Genomic DNA, 27,369 nt, shown 5'->3' with positions numbered 1-27,369 from the left:
CGACTGTCTACCGGCGCATTGGTTTAACACCTTGTTGTTGTTGTTGTGTGTTTGTCCCACAGTGTGTCGGAGCTGCTGGACTTGTACGAAGAGGATCCAGAGGAGATCCTCATGAATCTGGGTTTTGGTCGAGAAGAACCAGACTTAAACTCTAAGATTCCTGCCAGGTTCTTCAACAGTTCATCCTCTGCACGAGGGATCGACATCAAGGTAGAAATGGCAACTGTTTGACTATAGATTTACATATGGTTTATAAAAGTTAACACGCTTTGAGTCTTCTTAAGAAAAGTGTTACATAAATCCAATTCTTTATTATTAAGGACCTATAACCGTATATAGGTTTGAGCTCCGTGCGTCCGTGAGTTAAAGGGGACAGCTTTTCTCAGAAATGAGAATTCGAAAATGAGAAGCGTGCAATTATTGTTTACGGAGATATTGCCCTTGTCCTGTTTTTTTTTTTTTTTATTATTATGTTCGAAGTATCTTCAAAGGGGACAACTTTTCTTAGAAACCGTTTAAGATAGTTATTAATTTCATATTCTGATAATATTTTTTTATGTATACATCTAAGTTCCTAGATTTAGGGCATTTAGGAAAAGGTTGTGAGTTATAATGACAACCAGTCTGGCGGGGGATGTTGATGACTGATTTCAATGGACTTTTAATGATAACAAAAAAACAATCACTACATAAAATCACATCCTGAGTACTGTATATAAAAATTCTAAATGTGTGCTGGAAGTAAAATCTTGTCAACAAAACCCCAATAAACAGCAAAGGGTTGTGAAATAAAGGAAGTTTTACTGACTACATTGACTAAATGACCAAAAATGAAAACCTCAATGTTTACTTTCTATTTTTTTGTCTTCTACAATTTTGGAAGTTTGTTTGTATAGGGATTTATTTCAAAACCACAGTTCTGTGGTTTGGCCCGTTGTCTGCACTTTATTGTGTTACATTAAAGGAGTTCAGAGCACTGTGGCTTTTAACATCAGGTTTTATTTAATGGAAGAACAAAGTATTTATTCTTGATGGATCAATTTCTTTCAACTTGATACAATATGCACACATACTGTAGCTATTGAAACACAAAAGTGAGGGCACAAAATGTGCAATGTCTTTTCATGCTTATCTGTTGAAACGGTGCACATCTTGTAGACATACTGTAGCACTGCATTGATTAAGCTTGATTCACTTTTTAATGTTTGCACCTCTGCTTTTTCATTAATACTTTTTAGTATTGGTATAAAGGGTTTCCCCCAGAAAACTTGCTAATCCTGGTGTTAGAGAAGCCCACCGGCGGCCCGCCATGTTTTTGTAAAAAGAAAAGTTGAGAGGAATTTTGAAATTGACTTTTATGTTATTATAAGCCATTTATTAACGATACCTAAACGCAGTTTTACAAAAAGGCACAATTTTTAGATATGGTTTTAACAAACACAAAAAAACACAATTAAAAAAAAACCTAATATAAATTGTTTTCACATAAGTTAAATCTTAGTGAATCTTAAAACAAGCCATTGCTGGTCACATTTAAAAGTAAAATAAATTAACATAAAAAGGACAAACATGGCCAAGAGGTAAAACCAGGGAACTTCAGTGATTGACAAGCCTACAACATGAAAAAGTGAAAACTATTACTACCGGAGGGGGAAGAAAAGCCTGGCGGCCTGCCAGGCCTATAAAGCACTGGGGGAAATCCTGAGTATAATCTGGGGAAAAGTGTGTTGATGAAAAGTATGACCAAGTTCTTTTAGACAGTAAAGATGTTCCTTTCTTCCTGTTCCTCCTCAATGCAGCATTGCAGTTCCTTTGTTTCTTGTCTAAGATGTCTGTATGGGTGATGAGCTTAAAACATGCTGTTTTGTGTGTGTATGTGTATTTTTTCTGAACTTGATCATTTTCTGAAGTGGTTCTGCTCTTTTCTTCTCTGGTAGGTGTACCTACGAGCGCAGCTGCAGCGCGTGGAGCTAGAAAACCCCAGCTATGCCCTGACGAGTAAGTAAAGTACCATCATCAGTTGTAGCATCAGCAGTGAACACAGCAGCTCAGCTGTTGTTTCCTGCAGGATGGGGATAAGAAGCTCACAGGCTTCTGTCCTCAAAGTGTTGATGGTGAATATTAGAGCTGCACCACAGGCCCTTGTGCCTTTACGTGGTTTTCCTGCCTTTTTTTTTTAGCTGTTCTCTCAGATGCCGCTCCAAAAGTACACGACAGGACAGAGATCTGTTTGTCTCAGACACAGAGCCACACACACTCACACATGCATTGTACAATGTGCAACCTACTAGATATGCAGACACAAACCTGTCCTGCTAACATCCTGGTCTCTTTTTGTTCTCACACTTGCACTTACATGAAGACACTGGCTCGCTGTTTGAATGTATAAATGCGCACACACGCACACACACGTAGCTGCTGACGACATGCTGGCCTCTATGAATGTACAGGCTTGCTTATTGAACACATTGGATGGATCACTTCTGCTAAGCTTGTTTATTCTGCTGAGTTTAAATTCGAGCTTTTATAGTGATTTATTCAGTTAGAAAAGTATTTTAAGTTAAAGGAAAATCATACGTTTTGAGAGTTGATTGGATTAGTTCTGTCACCGGTATTTTGTCCCGAATCCTCTGTTCAGACTTTGTCTTGCTGATTCATGTTTTGGCAACTTTTAGTCACAAACGACCACTGTCATGATTGTTTTGAAACCATTTAGACTTTGTTTTATGAAGAGACAATAAAACTACATTCATATCATTCTGCTGGTGTGGCATTAACAGGAAGGTTCTTATTTTTGATGGCTATGAGGAAAATTCTGCGTGTCGAACTCTTTCAAATTCTTATTCTTGTTGACTTGATTTTATTTCCTGCCTTAAGGTCAAAGTCGTCATAACATAATGTTGTTTTTGTTTTTTTTTAAACTACCTGACACATTACAGCAGGCGTGGCTGCTTCTGTGTGTTTATTTTGCATCTGCTGATCTCAGGATCCCAACCTACTTTTGCTTATATCTAGGTTATAATTACACAAGTCACAACCTCTTTAGTGGTGTGCAAACTGAGTTGAGTCAGCAGTGACACAGAACAGTCAGTCGGTCAACAAATAAAAACTCTTTGAAGGCCGCGAGGGTGCGATAAGGGTCAGGTTCACATACAGCCACTTTTTGCCACACAGTCACTAATATGAGAGCTAGTGATGAATACAAAGTGAAATGATCTACCAAATAAACAGTAACAGAGCCAGTCAAGTCTCTGCTTCTTTCTTAGCCACACATGGCTAATAAAATAGTTTTGTGAGCAGTTTAAAGTATTTGTAGTTGCTAACTTTGTCATGGTGAAGAAAATGGTTGCTTATCTGCATCATAAAATATAAAAAAAACCCTAATTTAGTTACTGAAAGACAGAAATCTCAACTGAATATTAATAGTACAAATGGTAAATTACTTTTTTACTTTGTAGACTTTTTGTAGGAATTGTGCAGCTGTAGATTTGTGTTTTTGTTAAACTTTTCCCCAAATAGAGTTTGTAGTTCTTGGAAGCATGTTTTTATTATTCAGAACATTCCCATAGACTTCCACTGGTTCCCTAGATCCCAGTAGTACACACATATGCTACCCTGTGTGTGTGTGTGTGTGTGTGTGTGTGTGTGTGTGTGTGTGTGTGTGTGTGTGTGTGTGTGTGTGTGTGTGTGTGTGTGTGTGTGTGTGTGTGTGTGTGTGTGTGTGTGTGTGTGTGTGTGTGTGTGTGTGTGTGTGTGTGTGTGTGTGTGTGTGTGTGTGTGTGTGTGTGTACGCGCGTTATGTAAGCTCTTTTCTCACCATCTTAAAAAAAAAGACCCGACCTCTTGGGATGAGGAGAGAAGAAACACAAAGTGTTGTTTTTCACTTGTTCTTCACTTCCTGTTTTAATCTCAGAATAAACACTGAGTCAGCAGGAAACACTTCAGCGTCACTACTATCGTTGCTTTCCGCTGGGCAGTGTAACTGTGTCTATTGTCATTTACTGACCTTTATGAAAATAAGTGAATGACACATTTGGCTTGTTTTAAAAAGGCAGGATTTTATTATTTTGCCACTTTGCTACAGACTTGATTTATATCTTGTTAAAATAAGGCCAAACTAAGAAACACGGTATTCCTTTAATGTTTAACATGGAATTACTTTTTTTTTTTTCTTTTTTGTAATTATAACAGGCCTGTTCACAGTTGTCAGATTTGATTTATTCACTCTGTCTTGCTACTTGCTGTAGAGTAGAAGTGTTGACCCAACCTACATGATGATATCTGTCTTAATTATCACAGCAATTAACTTGTCAAAATTACATCTCGTGGGAACATGTGCTGCTTTTTTTTTTGGCTACTACTTTCTTTACCATCACCCCAAATGAAATATTATTAACTGAACCATAAGTTGGAAAGTGCTTAAAATAAAAACCCTTTACAATTCTTTTGACTCATATTTAATCCTCTAATGATCCTTAGGATAATTGTTTTGTTTTTTTCCACAAGCTTGATTGATAAATTATTGTGACGTTATGTAACAATGATGCTCAACTCAACAATGTGACATTATTTTTAAAAACCCATGTTTATTATTACTGTCATCAGACGACTTCAAATTAAAATGAACAGCTAGAGCACTTTATTTAGAACTTGGGTTTCAGTTCTGATTTATTATTTATTTATTACAAAATACTAATAGGCATAGTCTATCATATTTATTGACCTTATTAGGAACATTATCACTAGAGCTGATTTAAAAAAAAAAAAAAAAAAAAATGTATCCGATCTTGAATCGATTTAATTGACATTTTCAAAAATTGATTCTTCTTATTAATGTCTAAGTAAAATTGGAAAGATCAATTCTGAATCGAAAACCTATTGTGATTAATTGATTCAAAACCTTATTAATTGGAATCAAAACGATTCAGGTAACTGGCCATGATACTTTTAAAAAATAACCCCCCCTCCATCCTGTGGGAACATTAGTGCTCTGCATATACCGGTGTCACAAAATGGTGACAAATATTGAAAAAGAAGAAAGTTAGTCAAGCTTTTGGTCTTGATCTGGAGTTTCTGAGAAATCATATGTTTAGGTATGTTAGGTTGTTTTGAAATGCAAAAAAATACATAACTAGTCTTTTATTATTGTCTACTGCCAGTGGTCATTCATATACATCAATGTATATAAGTCCCCACTTCGTCCTATAGACCCCTATACAAATGGAAACGATTGCCGAGTGCTCCCAGCCAATAGGCTTTGACTTCCTGTCAATCAAAGTAAATGCAGCTGTGCATGGGAATAAGGTCGTGCGTCACAACAGCAAACAGGTAAATATGATTTTGGCTCTTACCTGACCCATAGACCTATATCAATGCGACCTTGTTATGTTTCGCGATGCACGTGCAGAAAAGTAGTGGTGGATTGCAGAGGCAGAGGGAGGAAGTGGAGCTGTTTAGGGTGGGGCATCGAGACGTCCTCTCAGAAACTCTGGATATCAGCTTTAATATGAGTAAATTACATCTTAGTAATTTATTATTGGACATCCAAACAGATGTGTGATCTCAGAAGGCTGTAGTTAGTATTTAATAAAGCTAATGTGGTTTTTTGAAGTTGATGCCATTTTTCTTTATTTACCCTTCTTAGGACAGGCTTCATGGGGCCGTTAGGTTTGCTGTGTCATGATTTACCAAATAATATTCCCACTTTTATAGTTTTCAGTTAACTAGAGTATGACATTTAAAAGGGGGTGTTCCCGAAATGTATTTACTCATCAGCTTTAGTCCGCCATGCAGTGGTTGGCATTAAAGACTTCGTAATTAAAAATATTGGCACCAAGCCTTAGATGTAGTCATTTCAGTTATAATCTATAATGATTTAGAGCCTCCAGTTATTGAAGAGAAGGGAAATGCTCTCTTACAATGCACGTACGTTTCACCTGACTAATCACACCCATACCCCTTTAGTGAGTGCCAAAAAGAAACTGTCAAAACCCAATGAGGAGTGGTTATAAAACGGTACCCATATAAAACGGTGTGTGAAGTCTGGCCAACAAAAATCAAACACATGAGAAAAGATTAAGAAGAAAAAAAACACAACAAACTTTAAAAAAAAAAAAAAAAAAGCTAACCATTAAATGCTGAGAGGCTCCTACCTTTTTTAAACACCAAGGCTTTACAGGTTCGTCCTATAGTGAGAACTGGGGTTTCAAGGTAACTTTTATCAACTTTTTTGTAAATTGTAATACTAAAAGCTTCTTAAATAAAGTTACTAGTATTCATAAGTCTTAAAGTTTAACCCTTTATATATGAGCTGTTCCAAATGGATTACAGGATCTGTCGTTTTAATGATGCTTTGTACTACTTTGTATAAACACTGAATGACGGTGTACATTACAGGTAAATGGATCCTTGAACACTACAGACAGTTTCCTGCAGAAAAGCACTTCTAACGTTCTAGTTGTGACAGTATGTGGTCATAATCTGTGTGTGCGTGTGTGATGAATCTGTCTCATGTTTATAACATTCTCATACCATGTCAGCACTTCACTTCTTTCCCTCTTTGCCATTCCTGTTTTGTCATAGCGCTATTATTTTACATTTTTATTTAAAACCAGCACAATTTCTCTGATTTATCTTGCTGTGAGGCAATGAAGTCCTGCCTTTATGTTTCATGTCACTGAGAAGTCCCGTTGGATATATGATGATGTAACTTTACCATGAAGCCATCAGTGCAAACTAAAAACTCTTCTAGAGCTGTGTCTGTCTATAAGTTAATAGCAGATGTCTTGTAGATATTTACTTAAACTCCACATCAGGGAATTGTACCAGTGTGGATTATAGAGGTCACTGGTGAAGAAAGTGAGATTTAAGGTCAGAACATAATCCCCATTCTAAGAGATATTTGCAGCGCGGCAGACAAAAGACAGACGTTTCATTTTAAAAACAGACCGGCAAGTGTTTACAACAGCCAGGAACAAATATAGAAATTGGGAGGAGAAAAAGCTGCAAAGTATGCAAATCATCATCCTGTTAAGAGATGACTGGCAGGTTGATTTATGTAACCACAGAGAGAGGGAGCAATCTCGTTGCGAAATGATCAAAGTTTTTAGTCCCAACATGAAACTTTTTTTTTTTTTCCCTTTTTTGACAGAAGGTTGTCCAATCCCTCAGAGAAGCTTCCGTTGTTACTGAACACTCCTCCAATAGAATGGCAGAGCTTATTCAGGGCGTCGTCGACACACATTCCAAATTTTCCTGTTGTGAAAGCCAGTGTCTGCTGTTCTATGCTATGCACCAGTCTAGTCTTTTATTTGCTTTTAAAGTGCACTTCTTTTGTTTTGTTTTGGCTTTTGTTGTTTATTTAAGTTTGGGAATCAAGTGTTGCTCTCTTTTTTTTGGCTTTTATTGTGAAGGCCTGGGTAACTTTTTTTTTTTTTTTCCCCTGTTTCTTTCAGGTCGTTTCCGTCAGATTGAGGTCTTGACTACAGTTGCCAACGAGTTCTTTCAGCTATACAGTCAAGTTTCTGGGCAACCTGTGCAGATAATCTCCTCAAAGGATAAAGGTAACCATGGAAACCACTACCAAGAACAGATTATAAATGCATCTTTAATCCAATTGTAAATATTTGAAGGACTGAGTTTAAAACCAAGATATTAAACTTCTATGAAGAAGGTATCATAAAGAATTAAGAAAATTTACCTTTTAGTGTTTTGCAGCTTTAACATTTTCAGCTCATGTACACATTTCACAAAGTTGAGATGTTGGTTCAGTAAAAATGTGTTCTTTATTACCGTTTGTGGAAAACTAGGATGATTGCTAAAAAAATAACTAACCCAGAAGATAATACATTTAGTGAAGAATTTCACACTGCACAGTTACAGTCAGTGTCTCAGGTAAACCATTTTTTAGTCATAATATAGCCCTGCTTTAGTGTTAATTGTGAAAGCAAATTATTATTTAGTTTTAGTCATAGTCTTGACTAAAATGCAATTTAGTTTTAGTCCACATTTTGTCATCAGGACTATTTAAGTTAAATAATTTATTTTTAGTCAACTAAATGACATTGATTTTAGGCGACTAAAACATAAAGCACAAGAATGTATGCATTTCTAAAGATTAAATGACCATTGATCAACCTGATATGGGACGGTATTCATGTTTGCAAATTTACACAGACAGATTTGATGTGATCAAAGCGTAGACATTAGTCATTGTTAGTCCACAAACACAATCAGCTTCCTTCCTAGTGGATCATTTACCGGCTTGTCCCGCCTTCCACGCAACAAAAGTAGTTTTGATTTGAAAACTTAAAAAAGAAAAATTATAATCATAGTAATTCTGATTGGATTTTGTCCCATGTAAATATTATAGTTTAGTTTTTTATTAGCTGATGAAAATATCGATATGTTGTCATGTATTTTTTACTCACATGATATTCACATGAACTTAATGTTCAGAAATATGGGTGAATATTTCCTACCTGTATTAATATTTCCTACACTAATTCTAATGAGTGATTAATTATATTGTCTTTTGGATAGTGAGTTGCCATTGTTTGTGATTGTTGATCATAATGTTGTCCAAACGTTTGTTGTTCAGTGCTTTAAACTAAATGTATGCCACACATTGATTACTAGGGATGTAACGATTCACTCAACTCCCGATACGATTCACGATACTGGGTTCACGATACGATTCTCTCACGAGTTTTTCATTTACAAAATGGGACTGTAGACAAATTTTTTAGAAAATACTGTATTATTTTCCTTTTATTTTTCATTGTCAAAAGAATACCTTAATAAACTATTCAAAACAATGCAATTTAACTAAAAATAAATCTTGAATTAAATAAATAAAGGAATAATACAAATGAAAATGAAGCCTATTAATGTAAATTCTGGTTCTATAATAAACAATGCAAAACTGCATAATAGTTCTTTTTCTTTTAAAAGTGCAACTGAAAATGTATTTTGTGCCTTAACAATTGGACTTTAAAAAAAAAACCCGTCATTGCACTGATTTACGTCATATTTGTTTGGACCAGCAGAGGGCGCTGGTAACCCAGTGGTCGGTTGGCATGCAGATATCTTGCAGTGAAGAAGAGAAGCTATGCTAGCAGACAGAGCTAATAGAAAAACGTGACTTTTACAGATATTCAAGTAATATTACAGATATTCTTTCGGTGCTAAAGGGGTAATGAATCATTTATTAACATATGTAAGAGTAGAAGGCAGCCAGAAAGAAAGTATTAGCAGACTCCGCCCGCCGCCAACACTTCTGGATAGCGCCCTCTGCTGGTTAAAAAAAGTACTGCGATTCAATTGTCAGAAAATCGATATCAACCGTGATACCTATGAATCGATTTTTAACTGCCTTACGATTAATCGTTACATCCCTATTGATTACAGTCATCATTAGTTTCCTCTTTAGTGTGATTTGCTTACTGTGATTAATCACCGAGGAGATAATTTAATGTTCAGCAGTGTTCAAATAGTCGCCCGTCTTGCAGTCTACACAACTCTGTTGTATTTCTACTAAATAACATGGTATGCAAATGATGTTTTTTGATGGTTATTAAATGCACACAACAATTTTCAAGAGTATAATTTTGCCCACGTCAAATTGTTTGTGCTTGAATTGAATTCTGAAATAGTCTAGTCGACTAGTTGATATGTTTTACATACTGCTCACATTTAGGATAATGTAAAACATCTTGCAACACACGTTCATATACTGATGACAGCTTTTTTTGTTAGAATAACCTTTTCATGTTTTTAATTGTTCCTGGAGATGAAACGGGAGAGGGTGGACGCACTGATGAGCAGCCAACGAGTGTGAAGAAGACCAACTCGGCTCGGAACGTCGCCAAAATCCTCAAGAGAACCATCAGCAAGCACAACTTGCTGGCTGCATCATCAGAGAGTCCTGAAGCACCTGCACAGCTGAAGGCCAATGCCAAGGCAGCCAGCGAAGCAGCACCTGTCACTAACGAGCAAGGTGGATGCAATACCAGCACTGACCACAAAGCGGACACCGTTAGCCAAAAACTAATCCGCAAAAAAGACAACTGTTCTCTGGCGACCGTTGCAGAGGAAAGCAGCGGGGACGGTGAGACAGAGAGCAAGTCACACAACAGGTAATGTTTTTATTGTTGGGAATTAACAGATTTCAATACAACTTTGAAAAATATCACTCCAAAAGCAAAAGTCAAAGTTAAAAGCATTTGAGCAGATTTTGCTATTTTAATAATCTTACTATTTCTGGTCTACTGTTGATCCTTTCCTTGACTACTCAACCTCTTGCTGTGAGCAGGTGTTTGAACAAGTAGCAATTAGGCTAACTCCTCGCTAACAAGAGCCAGATCATTTCAAGAGCATAGATGAAATAAGTCACTGACAAAATTATCTTCTGGTCCAATATGATTGACATTGCTGTAGAAGTGCTCTAGTATGGCGCACATCAAATCAACATTGGAAAAACATTGTTTTTTATATTTTAGACGTGACTCTGAAAAAAGGAACAAGGGGGTCAGAAAATGGATGGATGTTTAGACTCTACATCAGACCTTAAAAACACACAAAATGACAGAAAAATACACAAAATGTCTCCAAAAATACACTAGACTACTACCAATGCGACTACGCAATGACAAAAAATTGCAACAAACTATACAAATTGACCCATGATGCACAAAACATCAACAAAAATACATAGAAGGACAGAAAAATATACAAAATGACAACAAAAACACACAAAACCATTTTGTGGCTTCCATTTTTATAGGTTTCCGATCTTTGCTCTACAGTTTTAGCATTTACTGAACTGTAGCTAAAACAGTTAAAATATGTATTAATATATAAGAAACTTTAAGCAAAGACGAGGAGAGATGAGTGACATTTTTATTTGTTGTACTTCCGGCACCACTTCTTCCAAAACCTGTCAAGACTGGATCTTATAGGCACCCACATTTCTCTTTATTTAGATTAAAAGTCATAGTTTTGATGTAGTTGGATGGAGTTTTTTCCAAACATTTTTAATTACCTGATGTTTTTTTCTTAATGTTGTTTAAAAGCCAATTAGATATAATTTATTTTGAGTTTTTTGTAAATAAACAAGGTTTTGATGTTCCTTATTATTAATAAACATGGTACAAAGAAGATTTCCCAACATTTGCAAGACACAAGTGTGAATTAAATTAATTTACGCTGGATATAGTCACTAAATGATCATACTTTGCTTTCTAGATTTACATAGATTCATTAAATCAACCAGTGCAGAACATACCAAAGAGTAAAATGGCCTTGTTTTAAACTAGATTATTAAATTAAAGTTCAATGTAAATGCTTCTTTAGATGGACGACTCACTTTGGCTACTGGGCTTATGATAGTGCTGATATTGTTAATTTGGAGCAGAATAGTCCCTGTATGAGATTATGATTATTTGTGCAGACTTTGCATGTTGTGAGGATCACATTTGTAATATTTTAAACAAACATTCTGATTCCCATCAGTCCTGACCAGGGCAGCACTGTCCCAGATCAGCTTCAGTCAGCTGAGTTGTTAAGTGCTGAGGAGGAAGAAGTTCAAGAGCTCCGAGTGGAGCAAAGTGTGACATCCACCCCGGAGAAACTTCCAGTCACATTAGCTCCACCCAAGCTGGTCCAGCTACGCAACGAAAACGCTAACTCGTTCGACATGGAGGAGGTACGCTACTTTTTTGTTTTTTTGGAACATAGTTATAAAAAATAAAAAAAAAACTGTTTTTTCACGTTTTCTGCACCTTAACCAGTAACGGTCCAAATCAATCTCAGTAAAGCAAATGTTGGAGTAGGAGCTTAGGTGGCAATGTGACTTTTTGCTACAAATATGTCATTTGTGTCTCTCGTTTTTTGTTTGCCACAGTAAATAAGCGGCTGACACTTGTTGAATGAGCACGAGGGCAGAGTACATATGTAGAGTCTGTTCATCTACGGCTTTGTTGCTGTACGCGATGAGTGTCTTTTGTTAGTCTTGGTGAATCTACCCTGTAGCTGAATATTTTGATGAAGGAATCCCTTTTTTTCTTCTTCTTCCCTCAGATTCAGAGTAATGAAGACGAAAATCTCCCGCCAAGAATGTCCAGAGCCACTGGTGAGTTATCAGTTTTTTTTATTCAATGCCCATCATGTTTTTGGTTTTCTCGCTATTAAACACACCAAGTTGTCATGCAGCTCTGTAGAAGAACACATATTAGGCGACTTTGTACCTTGTGGTGTATGTGCAGCGTGACATCTATACATGCCACATAGAGGAACCCCAGATTAACTCTGTTTGAACACTTGCGACAAATGAGTGCCCGCCATTACTGTTCTCAGTGTGTTACCTGTGCTGTGTGAACGGCCCATTCAGGCCCAGACTGCACTCTTTCTTTTGCCCTCAATAGGCAACAATGGCCTTGAACACCACAGGACTGAGGTTAGGTTAATGAAAAATAAGACTGGATGGTAACGAATCCAAGAAGTTTCTTTAAGGACACGTGTAATAAAAAAATAGATGGTGTTATCCTGTGCAGGTTAGCAACCAAGCTAGAGTTTGCATAATTTCATGCTGAAATCACTATATATTGTAGTTAGAACAAAATGAATCCACATTCACCACTGAGGCAGTTAGTTCTTCAGTCCCACAGGACTGAAACACATTTAATGAAAACAATCTTAGTCAAACTGTTATAATATCAACTAAATGGTCTTAATAAGATGACGCTTATAAATATCAGAGATAAAGCTTTCCCAATATGTCGTGAAAGTCAGATTTTTTTTAACCCTTTAACATAATGTTTAAAATTTATATATATTTAGAATTAAGTAGAGTACCTAAATCTTGCTAAGTTTAGTGTTAAAGTTTTTGTTAAATGTTTTTCATTTTTTATTTTTTTTTCTCCTTGTCCGCACATGCTGTCAAAGGTCAACACTACAAGAAGTGCAATCATTATGAGACAGCAATGCATGTTTTGTTATTGCAATAAAATAAATCGATTTATTTTATTGCCTAATTGTGACCATCACCAGCCCTCCCTAAGGAAGGGTAAGAAAGTTTTTGTTTTGTTTTTTTAAATCTTGATCAGATCAAAGAGTGTAAATATCTGCTGTCCTGTTCTCAGGGTTGGGAGGGTTACTTTTAAAAAGTAATCTGGTACAATTTCAAGTTACCTGATTAAAAAAATGGAATCAGTAACTTACTCTAAGTATCACTATACAGTATTAAAGTAATGTAAATGATTACTTTTGGATTACTTCAACAACAAACATGCAAATAAAGACAGAAAAGGATGGAATACATGTAACCTGCTCACTGTATTATTTCAGACAAACATAAAATCACCTTTTACAGTCACACTGCATTAAAGGAAATGTTTTAGTTTAACACAGAGTGAGATAACCCACAGTAGTTAGAATAAATCAGGTGTTGAAAGATTATCAATTTACTCAATAATTATGAACCATTCAGTTGAATCATTGACCGAGACCACACTATAATGATTATTGTATTGTATATAATAAATGTTATTGTTACAGTTTTGTAATATATGTAAAACAAAAAAGCAAGTGGTTTGTCAGGTTTGAACAAGTTCTATAGTTGCGAAGGTTACATTTACAACATAGTAACAATTGTCAGTAGATGTTTAGGTATTAACATGCTCCAGAGTTTACTATGTCATTTTGTCTACACTGGTGTTTAATGTGTCATTTAATGTACAGGTGCTGACTTTGCTTCACTGTGTGCTAATTTAAATACAATTTGCTGAAAATGATTTCCTTGACTAGCGAATGCAGTTAACCTGCATCCTGCAGTCTTCTGGCTGAAATACTTATATTTTACTAAAACATGATTTGTTTTTGTCTTTAAACCTCTTTAAGAAGAGCTTTTAAAAGACTGGACGGTTATAACTTAAAACACATCCATCTATGACCCGCTAACTTACAGCACAGTGCAAATAAGCGAAGTTCCCTGGATGACGACGACATTTTAACAGCAGGCAGACATCATTCACATTGTACTGTGACATTGTTTCTTTTTTTTTTTTTAATTTAAATGAAACATGATGCTTGAGTTTCATTAGGAATGCACCGAAATAAAATTTATTGGCTGAAACCGAAACACCGAAATAAATTATTAGGCAAATTATTAGTGCCATTGTGTTTCTGGCTCTGAATGTGTACTAACCACTTTAATTAAAACATTGCAAATCTATAAATTATTATTAATGCTTCAAAGAATGAATCAATTAAAAATATTAAAATATTTATTTAGCAGTGACATTTCAACAATGCACAATACAAAATGTTTAACCTGACCCCACTCATCATTAAATAATATTGTACGGCCTATTTGAAATTAAATTAAAGTTCTTGATGAAAATCAGCTTCATGGCTTTATTTATAGTCCTAGCATGTTCTTTAGACACACAGCTGTGTGTGTTCTTTGTGTAAGCAGACGGTGTGGAACATTTCTTATGTACCCTTGTTTAATTTTAACCCCATCCAATAATCTTTATAACGCGGACTGTGTATAGTCGTGATAAAGTTCAGGCGTGAGCTGACGGCAGAATTGTGGCACAAATATAACGCCACGTTAACGGAGGAATACATGTAATTACAGTGTTGATGTGACACAGAAAGATATAACACATTTACTGCTCCGGCGTCAACTCTGCTCAGAAAACTTTTCAATGATCAGAAGTATTAAATTCAACAGTTCAAGGACAAGTTGACCCGTTTCTAGACAAACACGCGCGTTGATCGCGGTGTTTGCTAGCGTCATCACAACACAGCTTGTTTCACGTGTTCAATTGTTGTGATGAAGTGCCGTACCGTGTGTCTGTTGCACTGATGTATATTCTGCTTGCTTTTAAAATGTAATCCCTGTTTTTATTAAAAGAAAAAATACCTGTAATCTGATTACTCGTTTTTTAATATACTGTAACGGATTACAGTTACATGTTTTTTGTATCCAGATTATGTAACGCCGTTACTCCCCAAGCCTGCCTGTTCTGTGTGGAACGTGTTTCCAGTTTCAGGCTGCAGAGAACACACTGTCCTGTTTTTTTTTAATTTCTGGACTATCCTGCTGTGTATACTTGATGTTGCTGTGCCACCTGTGGAACAAACCGAGTACTGCAGGAGCAGTGAACTGAAATGAAATCTTTTTGTACTTTATCTCTGTGTTTCTTAGATCTGTTGAGGACCGTCAGCCAGCAGTCAGACAGCAGTGGCTTTGCTGAGGATCCCTCTGCTGACTCCAGCAGTTACCTCAAGGTCCATTTGTATTTACATTTGACTTCTCTCACTCCCTTACATTGTTACTTTTATTGTGGTTTCCACCTTTAATTTCCAAAATATTTGAAGTGACTCGTAAAACTCCAGTCAGATGTTTATCGCACTTCAAATAGAAATTGCCGGATATCTATTGTAAAGCACCAATAATACTCTGTGTTATAGAGGCTTTTAAGTCCAGGTGGAACTTTTCATTTGAAAGTGATATTGTTGTGTTCAGACACACTTTACATTCATTAGCCAAGATGTTAATCTTTCGGTGTCCTTTGACATGACGATACAGAGAATAAACGTGCACAAAAGAAATAAATCAACCAAAAGCAAGATTTTTTCTAAAGATTCGAGGTCTCCGAGACATCCTTGGCACATTGGGATGTACCAGTTGTCAAAATTAACTTTATCCTTTAAATATATAACTCACAGATATGTTATATCTGTAAAGAAAATAGTACAATAAAAATTATAGCATTGAAACGTGTAATTATTGTGCCTTTTTGTAAATCCGTTTTGGTCGATTAGTCAGATGTTTTAATCTCCTGTTTTAGATAAACAAATATTAGGGAACACTGGATAGAAAATTATTAATGTGTGCAATTAAAGGAGTCTTCTTCAGAAAAGCACACATTTCCTTGTTTGTACTTTTGCTCATGATTTCTTTAGAAAGCGGTTTATTTATTAACTGGTTTTGCTTTGTTGTCATTACAGGTTCAGGAAAGTAGTGATAGTTGTGACAGCGAGACCACAGTAACATCACACCCTTCACAAGACCTGGCCACACCCGTCGCTCTCAAACATCCGACTTTTGATCTGCCAGAAGTCACACAGGAAGAGGCGGGGATTAAGGACACTACAGAGGCTGATGGGAGGAGTAGTTCGTTAGAAAAGCAGGAGCTTAATGTGAGTTCAGAGATGATCCCAGAGTACGCAGCTCACCAGCTCCCCAAGCTCAGTCCCCTGCAAGTTCAGCGGGATGAAAGTCAAAGCCAGGATCTTGACCCACAGACTACTGACATTGTGTTGGCTGCAGAACAAGAGCTTCAACTGGACTTGGAGGATACACAGAGTCGGGCTGTTTCAGGTCAAGATCCAGAAAACACTCCGAACCTTACTGAGACCCCGACGGACACCAATCTACTCACAGAAACAGACAGTGCTGAGGACACTTTCCAAGAAGAGTCTCTGTTTTTTGATCATTCAGGTTTACTTTCTCCTCCTGTCCCGTCCTTTCAGGTCCTAAATGCTCTGAACCGAGCCAAACAGTATAAAGTGAGAGAGCCAGCTCAGGGACTTGACCCACAGGAGATGACTCCCAGCTACGGACGAGGAAGAGGAAGGCAAGGCATGATGCGCCTGCAAAGGTCCTCCTCCCTGCCTTCATCAATTTTTTCACCTTCCACGATCGTGTCCTCTGTCAAGATTCACGTTGGTCGAGGGCAGATGTCCTGCTCCCAGCCCAGGTACTCTGTTAAGTACAGCAAGGACAAAGAAGGTGAGGAGCAGGAGCTGCAGGAGGAAGAGCAAACCAATGTTCTCTCCACTCTCATCATTAATCCTTCCTCGTCTGGCTCTAACAAAAAGCCCCCTAACACCGTCCCACCCGAAGCTATCCCTCGCCACCTGCAGCGATCCACCTGCTCCCTCCAGAGTTCGAGCCCACCCCCTGTTTGGTCCCCAGTAGTTCGCCCCGACTCCTGGAGTACGCAGAGTGTTCCTAATTATTTCTCCAGTCAACAGTCTCTTGGTCAGTTCTCTCACCTAAAAATGAACCAGAACCAGCAAAGCTGGACTCCTGGTCAGACAATGTTCCCCCATCAAAACCCTTCATCTCAGTACTCGGAGCAAAGCTCTTGTCCCAGCTTGATTTCTAGCCAGTATTCCTCCAGTATGTTCCCAGATCCACAATATCCCTCTCCTGTGCCTCCCTATGCAAGTCTCCCAAACCTTGTTTCCCACCATTCTAGTTTACCTGGTTTACAACACCCAGCAACTCCTCCAGTGCACCCACATAACAGCATGTCAAGCCTGCATCACCCCTCAACAACACCTCGCCATGTCAACCTCAGTCTTATCCATCCAGGCACTCCCACAATGCACCATCAGGGCTACAACCACCCATACCCCCATCATACTCCTTATCACACGGCGCCTCATGGGCAGCAATTTCCATCACCCCACATGGCTTACCAAGGATACAGCAACACTCTCCTAGCAATCCCAAATCCAGTCCTCAATTATCCTCAAATGCCTTCAGACCACACCCACTACCAGAATCCCCTGAATACGGGCTTTATTCCAGGTCAAGATTCAATATTTGGCCCGAGTCACAGTCTCTACCTGGGGCCAACTCCTCCTGCTGCTCCTGGTCCAGGATCCAGTCAGGTCTCATCCAGCACTGAGATGCAGCTAAGGAGAGTCCTGCACGAGATCAGGGGAACTGTTCAGAGTCTGAGCGAGGTGAGTCTTCTTCAAGCCCATCTATAAAAGATCCTAACTCATTATATAGATAGGAGCAGTCTCACGTTATAAACATCCCAAAACTACAACACACATGAATCTGGAGGTGAATCAGAGGGCCTGAAAACAATCTCTCTTTACAAATGGCTGAAACAAGCAGGACTGCAGCCACTGAGGACTGGATTTGGAGACTCCTGCTGCAATGTGTCTTTAGTCTGTTTATTATTTATGAGTGAAAACTGAACAATCAAAACTAGACTGAACAATCTGCTGGGGAAAAGAAATTGAAAGCACATATGTGTGTGATATTGTTTTAAAGGGGGGGTAACATGTTTTTTTCAGGCACATTGTACCATTTTATAGCATACTGAAATAACTATGCTATCCAGAATTGTTTGTAAAATGCAGCAAATATTTTTAAAAAAAACTCAAAATAAATTTCCCTCTGTAGCAGTATTGTTCATGACGCTTCGATTTCGCCTCTGTCTCCTCCTAAATGTCTGACACGCCCATGAACACTCCCCCTTGAGTGTTGGTGGTGGTCGGAGGGGCAGCCCCAGGGCAGCTGTGGCTACAATAGTAGTTTACCACCACTAATTGTGACGTGAAAGAATAATCCCTTAATTCTGTAAAGCGAGTTTGAGTGTCCAAAAAAGCGCTAAATAAAATTGATGCATTATTATTATTATTATTTAGTTGTCCTCTTTAAGTAGGGATTGCATTGTTTTTTAGTGTCAGTGTACTTATTAAGCCACTTTCAAATAAGCTCTTGTTTTGAAAGCAGTCATCTGAAAACTGCCTGGAACAAATGTAGCAGATCTTTTTGGGACGAGGGCCGCTTCCAAATATGAATTCCAACCATTGTTGATGAATTGTTTCATCCTTGGGAAGTGTAAAAAGAGGGCTGTTTTTGTCACATCCAAAAATATATTTTCTCGCTGAAGCCATTTTTAAAAACTAAAGGCAGGTAGCTACTACGATAACAGCAGAGTAGGCCGATCAACACGCAATTCTCTCTCAGCTGTTTGCTGTGACTGCAGCTGTTTTGCCGAGGGGCGTCCAGGAAGCGGGGGGAGGGGTGCAAGTTTTCTATTTCTTATTTTTTAATACGTACATAAACATAAGCCAGGGATTTCTTAGAAAAGTATTTCAAATAAGTAAATTAAAATCTATATCTGCAGAGGCGGGTACTGTGGGCTGAACTAAGGAAGAAAACATATGAGGTGGGGAGGGGCCTCGTCCCCAGGCGGAGCGTCATCTCCTCAAGTGAAACAGCAGGAAAATGGCTGCTGACTAGAGATTGAAAGATTACTTAAAAATACGTGAATCACTCTGAGAAACACTGGAGTTATGTTTTTCATGAGGGGATGACACACTACCATGATATAAAGCTTGAAAAAGTGATTTTTACATGATACCCCCCCCCACCCCCCACCCCCCCTTTTAAATTCATCATTGCATAGAACACTTTTGCTCACTGACACGCTTTTATTATTGATCATCATTTTCTTTACAGCACAAAAAAGGAAATGCAAATTAATTATCTTTGTAAGACCCCTTATTTTAATCCAGGTGTCACACAGTGTAAAGTCCAGTTGTTTTAGGACTTTGTTGTATTTTAGAAACAGAAGATTTGGCTGTAATAACAATGAGAGAATAGGAATGGAAGTCACAATAGTTTGGTTTTTATTTTGCCTTAGAGGAATCTGAATAGTAATCTGATCATAAAAATTGTAATTTGTTTCATTTAAAATCACAATGGTCCAAGAGTGTGTCGAAGCATCTCTAATTATTTCTTATAATACTTATTCATGGTCAAACAGAAATTAAAGAACCTTTAACAAAATCCAAGTATTAGATAAAAGAAAAACGTCCTCCCTTTTCTCTTCTTCCTGCCCAGATTCAAGCTGACACTCCGGACACTTTCAGCCAGCACAGAACAGCTTCATCTTACCGTCAGGTACCCTAATATGATGATGACTATATTAAATCTTATATTTGTGAATAATGAAGTTTCTGTATTTATTACAAAAGTAAACGTACCACTGATGTGTTTTATTAAGATCCAAAAGCAGACTTTCTTTTTCTGCAGCAGTCTCAAATATCTGTTGTATGTTAGGTCTGAACAAATAATTAAAGTATTTGAAATCTCAATTTCTTTTCCGGATTTTTATCTCCTTTTAGAAAAAAGACATAGCAGCCCTTTGTTTGTTTTTAAGTGTCTGTTAATGTGATTCTGTTGGCCTTGTTTTAAGACTTTGGCAGAGTTTCAGCGGAAGAGACGAAACTTGAATTTGTTCCGCCGTCAGATGATGGACCTCGAGCTGTCGATCATTCAGCAGCAAGCCCTGGTCTACCACCAACTGGGCCCTGCCGACAGGTGACTTTTAGCTGCAAAATGAAAAGGCTTCATGGTGATGGAGACGTATGCAATATCATTAAATGCATTTGTGTGAAGGCTGGAAGTGGAGAACCTGCAGGCTCTGAGGTGCAACATCAGGGAGGAGTTGGCGGAGCTGGAACAGCAGCTGGAGGAAAAGCTCATGGAGTTGATTGACATCACAAAACACAGAGTAAATACACGCTTTTTTTTTGCACTGACTTTTCTAGGGATACGCTCCACTGCACTCTGAGCCTATACAGAGCAAGCAAGGATGGAATAATTGGATTAGATCAATAAATAATGCTGCCACTATTGATTTGTTTCCAAGGATCTTCATAGCAACAGCAGTGTTGATGATCTGTCCACCATCTCTGCATTGAGAACCATGGAGCCGGTCAGTGTACACACGCACACTAGGGTTGGGCAATATATCTGATATATCACGTTTTCTATTTTGGTAATACAGGGAATTACAATATTGCCTATATCGATATATATATTTTTATTAGGGATGCACCAAATATTTGGTAACCAAATATATTCGGCCGAATATTGCAAAAAAAGCCACATTCGGCCTTCGGTGGAGTAAGTTAAAAACAAGGCGAATAGTAGTGTGTAACGGAATGACGTGATCAAACAACGTGCAGTGATTTTGAGTCAGAAAAGTGTGTGCATGTCTCTGCAGAACTAGCAGCAGGTGCAGCAGCTCCTCCTTTCGGCACACAAACACAGCCAGACTCTCTCCTTTCCGCTTACCGCTCTCTCTCGTTCGTCACTCGTAAAAATTGGAAGTCGTATAATTCCACAACCGAGTCCGTTAGCGCTGTGAGTCATGAATCCTTAAACATCTCCCTCGTTTCCTCCTCAGTTCACAAGCGACGTCGGGTGTCGCTGCATAGGCTGGTGTAGCATTAGCATATAGTGCTAACAGCTGATGTGTATATACAATGGGTTCGTGGCTCCAAGCAGTTACTCCCAACACGATCGGCAGCAGAAAAAGTATTGCAGTTAGAGAGTCCTGTAGTGCAGTTTGCATTTACATATATAGCAATAAAGTATAATATATATTCTATATTAAACCGCAGTGTTTGTGTTAGCTGTTAGATAGTTGGAGAAGGAGCTCATATTCTAAGAGGCATGTTAGGTGACATCACCTGCCAACGTGGGCAAAATCCAACTCGCCCGTTTGGAACTGACTTTTTACAAAATGTGGAATAGCAAGGGAGGGAGGAAACAGAACTTTTTCAATTTTGACCCTCTGAATGAGGCTAAAGGGATGAATATCACTGTAGCAAAACCATTATAAAGTGATTTTTTTCATCATACCTCCCCTTTAATGCATGTTTTGTTTCATTTGGAGGCCTACTATAAATGAAAAGCGTTTGGGTTAGTTAGATAGTTGTGCTTTTAGTTTGAAAAGCAAAGGCTACTGGAATATTTAAAAAATGTCAGAATATTCAATAAACATTTACTTTCTTTAAAAAACATGTCTAAAAATGTATTCTTGGTTATTTATGCACTATTTAAAAAAAATAGTGAAAAACTTAATCACATTCGATATTCAGTGTTTATATTTTATTCGGCTTCAGCCACAAATTTTCATTTTGGTGCATACCTAAGTTTTATAGCTCATTTTTTATTGAAATGCTAATTTTAGGAGTCGCTACTTTCACTACTTCACAGAACAGCATGAAAGAAATAGTTAAATGGATTTCTGAGTGCGTCCTAACCCAAACTTTCCTCTAAAGAAGCTACACTACAGAGCTCACTCACACGTGCTGTCCCTTATGGGGGTAAAAGCCAAATATGGCACATATTGTGCAGCTGTTTGTTAATAAATGTGTCTGAGAGAATAGTTTTGCTGGTTTGACTTCATTTGGATTAAAAATATCAAGATTTATATTGTATATTGCCTTTTTGAGAAAAAACATTGACATATGAGTTTTGGTCCATATTGCTCAGCCCTAGCGCACACATCATATGCAATCGATGATGTATTTGTCTCATTGTATGATTGTATTTTCTATGCATTCAGGTGTCTGATCTCCTGAATGAACAGCTCTTCCTGCGATCAGAGCTCGGTTACGACGACCGCGATCGATCAGCCAACGTTTCCACCCGCTCCTCCAGCCCAGTCAGAGCTGCAGTGAGAGGCGGCGGGCAAAAGCATAAACTGTTCCGAACATCGGTCGACATCACCCCCGTCCTGCCTCCTCGCCCGAACGCACATACTCCGAGAGGGGAGGGAGGGGATGGGGAGGAAAATGTAGGGGATGGGAAGGAAAAGGGAGGGAAGGACAGTGGAGCAGCAGCAGAAGGAAGAGGCACAAATGGAGAAGACGTGGAGGAGGACGGAGCATCAACAAGAGTCAGAGTGGACAATCTGCAGCAGCTCATTCAGGAGGTAATAATTGCACAAGTTTGCAACATAAAGAAAGGCTTTTCACTGATGGAGCCTCTTGGATGAGAAATATTACTTTTGAAATGTTTTAAAGCTCTGTGATCATCAAGAGCTAAAACCTCTTTCCACAGTTTGGAGAAGTTCTTATCTTTTAATCCCAATGTTCCCAAAGTGGGGTATGCAAAATGTCATGGGGGTACGTACTTGAATAGAAACAATGTGACAACATTGGAAACTAGAATATAAACAGACTAGCAGTCAGGAGCCTCCATGCATTGTCACAAATTACACATTGGCCATCACACTTACCTCGCAAAAACAGTCTCATCAAAAAAGTGCAAATATGGCGAGAGCAACGTTGTTTTGCTCTAGCCAAACACGCTTGATGCCCTTTTCCACCACGTACTTGTGTGAAAGTAGATTTTCAGCTTTGACAAACATGAAAACAAAATAGAGAACAAGACTGCGTGGAGAATGATTTAAGACTCAGACTCTCTCAAATTCAGCCAAACATTGCAGTTACAGTATGTGGATCCTCTGAACCTCACGCTTCTCATTAAAGTTGTAGAGGGTTGTGTTTGACAGTTTCAGGGTGATTAATATATGTATGTATGGTAAATGTTTAATCAACAAATGTTTTGTGGTCCCAAAATAAGAGAGATTGTTTCTCACTAATAATACCATTAGGCTAATTGATTGGATAAATCTGAATAATATGTTTTTTTTGTGCTTACAGATTATTCTTTTTTTTTTATATGTATTATTCCTCAACAGGATGGATACAATTCAGAGACAAATTTGACTGTTCGCTTACTTTGTATCTGACATGACATGTTTTTTAGGGGGTACATGGCTTCACGTTAAATGTGCTCTTAGATCCCTCTCTCCCTGCTGCTCTTTTGCACTGCCTCCAAACTTTCCAAAGTCCCTCCCTCAGAGGAGCTAACAAGCTAAAGTTAGTCCGACAACCACATCACAGTAATATAGCATGCTCTGTTTAAAGGGCGACCGTGGCTCAGGTGGTAGTGGGACGTCTTCTGATCGAGAGGTTGGGGGTTCGATCCCAGTACCTGACTGTGTCGAAGTGTCCTTGGGCAAGACACTGAACCCTAAGTTGCTCCCAGTGGTCGACTAGCGCCTTGCATGGCAGTCCTGTCCCATTGGTGTGTGAATGTGAGAGTGAATGGGTGAATGAGCTGATATGTAAAGCGCTTTGAGACTGCTTCAGTGTGGGGATAAAGTGCTACATAAAATCAAGTCCATTTACCATTTAAAGCATATTACTGCAGAGCCTCTCTCTCTCTACGTGCACACACCTCAGCAGCAACAACACAGTGTCACTTACAGCAACCCACACTGAGGCTGCTGCGCGCACATGAACAACACATGCACTACAGAGTTCTAGTGTAACAATTACAAATCAAACATAATGTAAATCAAGCAGCAGTAACTACCTTTCAAGCAGAAAAGTTACCAATTCCATCTTCTTCTCCTCTAGACCATACACTATAAAGGGGCGGGGCCTGTGAGCAACAGCTGTCAGACAGCCCATCAAACACAATCCCGTCTCTGATTGGTTCTTTTTGCTCGGTCATTTTGCATTTTGTCAATCTGCCAAATTGTGCAGGAGTAGCAGGGGGGACTCAATGAGACTGTTTTTTTTTTTTCACACAAACTAGTATTTTCATGTAAAGGTGTCCTTATATAGTGACAGCTTTAGCAAATATGACAAAAAGTCACTTTTATAAAAGTTGCAGACTGCACCTTTAAATGTCTGAAGGGGTACGAGACTGTGAAAAGTTTGGGAACCTCTGTTTTAATCTTATGACACAGTGACAGTTCTTAATTACATTTCTATTTCGGTCTATCACCAGATCCGAGACAGTGTTGCACAGGAAATCCGACAGGAGATCTACAACGAGCTGCTCGCTGCCGTAACGCCACCGCAACCATCGTCCTCCACGAGGCAGCGTCCATTGTAACTGTATCAGCAACAAAGCACCGCCCACTTTCACCTACTGCCTTCGTAACCACAGCCTGAGCAACACCTTTGACTGTCTGTGACACTGTATAGCTGAGTAATACTGTATGTCTGCAACACTGATGAAGATGAAGCAAAGAAACACTCTGCCTACACTGTAAGCCACGCCCACTCCACTTTGTGATTAACACTACTTGTGACTTGACGACCTGAGCATGTCTGACCTCCATGAGATATCAGCAATCATGTTAGGATGATAACCACTAGTAGTACAAACGATCACCACTATTTAACCCTTTAAATTCTCCACTAAGTTGAGCCTAAACATTCATCAGCAAAGCGATATGTCTACATATTTATGCACCACTCATTACAGCAATGTAGAGATCAAAGCACAATGTTCATTTAAAATTCACACTCTGTATAAAGTCTGTTCAGAAAATAATAATAAGTGACGTAAATACTGCATTTCACAACAAAACAAAAAGTGAAATGACCTAAATGTCTAAATCATGTATACACCTAACAAACACTGCCTGTGTTAATGTTTGAAATAACTTAGTTGGTAATACCTGAGGCCATCAAAGGCATTTCAGAGTTTAAAGGTTGCACTTTGGAGTCAGGTTTTTATTATTAGAGCCCTTATATTTTAAGTAAATAAAAAAACAAAAAACTTTTACTGCCAAGATCTGTAAATTGTCATTCGTTTTTCCAACAGCTGCTCAAGCATTTCCCAGATGACCAAAAGGACATAATAGGCATTTATAATTCTTTTTTTTTTTTTTTCTACTGCTCACCTTCATGCCTTGCCTTTTTGACGTTATTTTATTGTTGAGTGAGAAAATACACCCTGGGAAAGTAAACAGTGCCTGTGTTAAAATCAGATCATAAAACATAATTAAATTCAAGCTTTTGCAACTTAGTTTGTACTAAAACACCCTCGTTACATACAGTATAAAAGTATCTACAGATTTGGTACAGAGCAGAGAAATTAAGAGTTGAACTCTTTGTTTTGTGTCGTCGTTTGACTTTTGTCATGAGTTACTCTTGAGGCTGTGGGTCAAACTTAGCTTTATTCATCCTGAACATCCTCCATTCACATCGTATTGTATTAGAGGTTGTTTTTAACATAGGCATGTTGCATCATCATCATCATTATCATACCATGCCTCTGGTGCTTTTACACTCCGTTAGATGGTGTGCTGCATCATGTCTATCAGCTCATCCCATAGTTTCGTTGGTTTGTTGTGCAACATGTAGCAGATCATTTGACAAATCTTAAATCTAATGGAAACTTGTTTCTATTAAGTGGCAGTCTCTTTTTCATTTGATTTGCTAATTCTTAAATCTAATGTCTTATTTAGGCTGCACTTGCATTTACCTCTTGTTTCTAGTGTTTGTGCTGAGCTGAAGGTGCCCAAAAATGCTTGGATGTTTTTGTGTGTGATCGTGTGTGTGTGTGAGCAGGTGATAAGGTTATTGTGATTTTATGAGGTGCAGGGATGTGTGTATCAGAGGGTTTTGGTAAGTTGTCATGGTGATGATGTAACAGCAGGTCAGGGGTAGGAGCCAGTATAAGAGTCGGTATCTCTTATTAAAGAAAAAAAAATAAAAACAATAATATTGTGCAATAATGCAATTGTGTCCCAGGATTAATGTCAGTAGTCCAAGGACAGACATTTCAGATGTGAGCCTAATAATCCCTGATAATGGCTAATCTAACACGTTTTAAATTTGTAGGATAATTTATTCCTCACTGAATTTATTGCAGTGGTTGTAATATTCTTGATATTTTCATTAAATATGAATCATTGATTAAAACAAAAATAGAAATAATGTGCTCTTTAAAATTGTATTTTATGTTTCATCATCACTGGTGAATGTACAACAAGGTCTTTAGGATAGAAATATTTTAACTGTGAGTGAGTCGTGATTAGCTGGGAGAGCAATTGTTTTGTTTCGTTCGTAGTGAGAAATAAAATCTAACTAAGTGCCACAAAGTCTAATTGTATAAATAAATTTGTGTCTAAAAGCTGATCTTTCTCCATGTTGATGGTGGCTCTGGTAAATTTGATGTTTGTTGTCATTTTTTTTTTTTTTTTATAAATGTGATTCTTTTCAATGCTTTCTAAGAGTAATTACCTATTTGACGTGGGTCAAGTGTGTGAATGTAAAGGTTTCAAACTGTTATTAACGTAACCTTTGAAGCTTTCTTTTGTTATATGTGTTTTCAGTGTTAAATGATTACTAATTCTTCTCTGGTGAAACAACACTTTTTTTTCTTTTTTTTTTTTAAATGACCAAGAATACTTCAACACATCTTTAATAATAACACTTAACTGCCTTAACTGTGGGTGTCTGTTCATTTCTGTGGATATCTAATGATGACGATTTGTTTTTTACGGATGTCTCCCAAAGGGATGATGCTATGGGGAGTTCACTCTGTGGAGATTAGAATAATAAAGAGGTATTTATTTTAAGTACAAAAATGTGTTTTCTGAATTCATTTCTTGTCATCTTTAATTTTGTGTTGTGAGAGCAGACAGACACATTAACGCACAAAAACATCTGACTTGATCATGTTATTCAACGGTGTGAATTTTCTCCAGGCAAATAATTACTGTACATTATCTCCCTTATATCCTGTACAATTATTGCATGAGTAAACTTTACTCTTATTTGCTTCTATGGCTGACATCTCTGTTAATCCATTGTTTGTGTAACTTTCCAAAAATCTATTTGGACTGATGTTATTCAAATACTTGGAAATAATAATATAATACAAACGTAAAATACATCCACTGTATTTTTATATAAGGGTTCATTCTGATTTTGTTT

At 37.8% G+C, this 27,369-nt stretch overlaps 1 protein-coding gene across 4 annotated transcripts in view; it reads left to right on the top strand.

The window, feature by feature from the left end:
- Nucleotides 1–27,020, top strand: part of itprid2 (ITPR interacting domain containing 2) — a 48,441-nt gene extending 21,421 nt beyond the window's left edge. For all 4 annotated transcript variants that reach the window (XM_028436453.1, XM_028436452.1, XM_028436451.1 and 1 more), the window contains 14 exons: nucleotides 63–210; nucleotides 1,938–1,998; nucleotides 7,455–7,562; nucleotides 9,791–10,136; nucleotides 11,512–11,704; nucleotides 12,079–12,130; nucleotides 15,212–15,294; nucleotides 16,018–17,766; nucleotides 19,667–19,726; nucleotides 20,022–20,146; nucleotides 20,225–20,339; nucleotides 20,478–20,543; nucleotides 22,185–22,553; nucleotides 24,425–27,020. In XM_028436453.1, the coding sequence (XP_028292254.1) occupies nucleotides 63–210; nucleotides 1,938–1,998; nucleotides 7,455–7,562; nucleotides 9,791–10,136; nucleotides 11,512–11,704; nucleotides 12,079–12,130; nucleotides 15,212–15,294; nucleotides 16,018–17,766; nucleotides 19,667–19,726; nucleotides 20,022–20,146; nucleotides 20,225–20,339; nucleotides 20,478–20,543; nucleotides 22,185–22,553; nucleotides 24,425–24,532 (3,583 nt within the window). In that variant the 3' untranslated portion in view covers nucleotides 24,533–27,020. The remainder of the gene's footprint in view (nucleotides 1–62; nucleotides 211–1,937; nucleotides 1,999–7,454; nucleotides 7,563–9,790; nucleotides 10,137–11,511; nucleotides 11,705–12,078; nucleotides 12,131–15,211; nucleotides 15,295–16,017; nucleotides 17,767–19,666; nucleotides 19,727–20,021; nucleotides 20,147–20,224; nucleotides 20,340–20,477; nucleotides 20,544–22,184; nucleotides 22,554–24,424) is intronic.
- Nucleotides 27,021–27,369: the final 349 nt, after the last annotated feature.

Source organism: Gouania willdenowi, chromosome 21, assembly GCF_900634775.1.
Source record: "Gouania willdenowi chromosome 21, fGouWil2.1, whole genome shotgun sequence".
Taxonomy (NCBI): Eukaryota; Metazoa; Chordata; class Actinopteri; order Blenniiformes; family Gobiesocidae; genus Gouania; species Gouania willdenowi.
The sequence above is the reverse complement of the archived record's forward strand: the minus strand, read 5'-3'. Positions and strand labels throughout refer to the sequence as shown.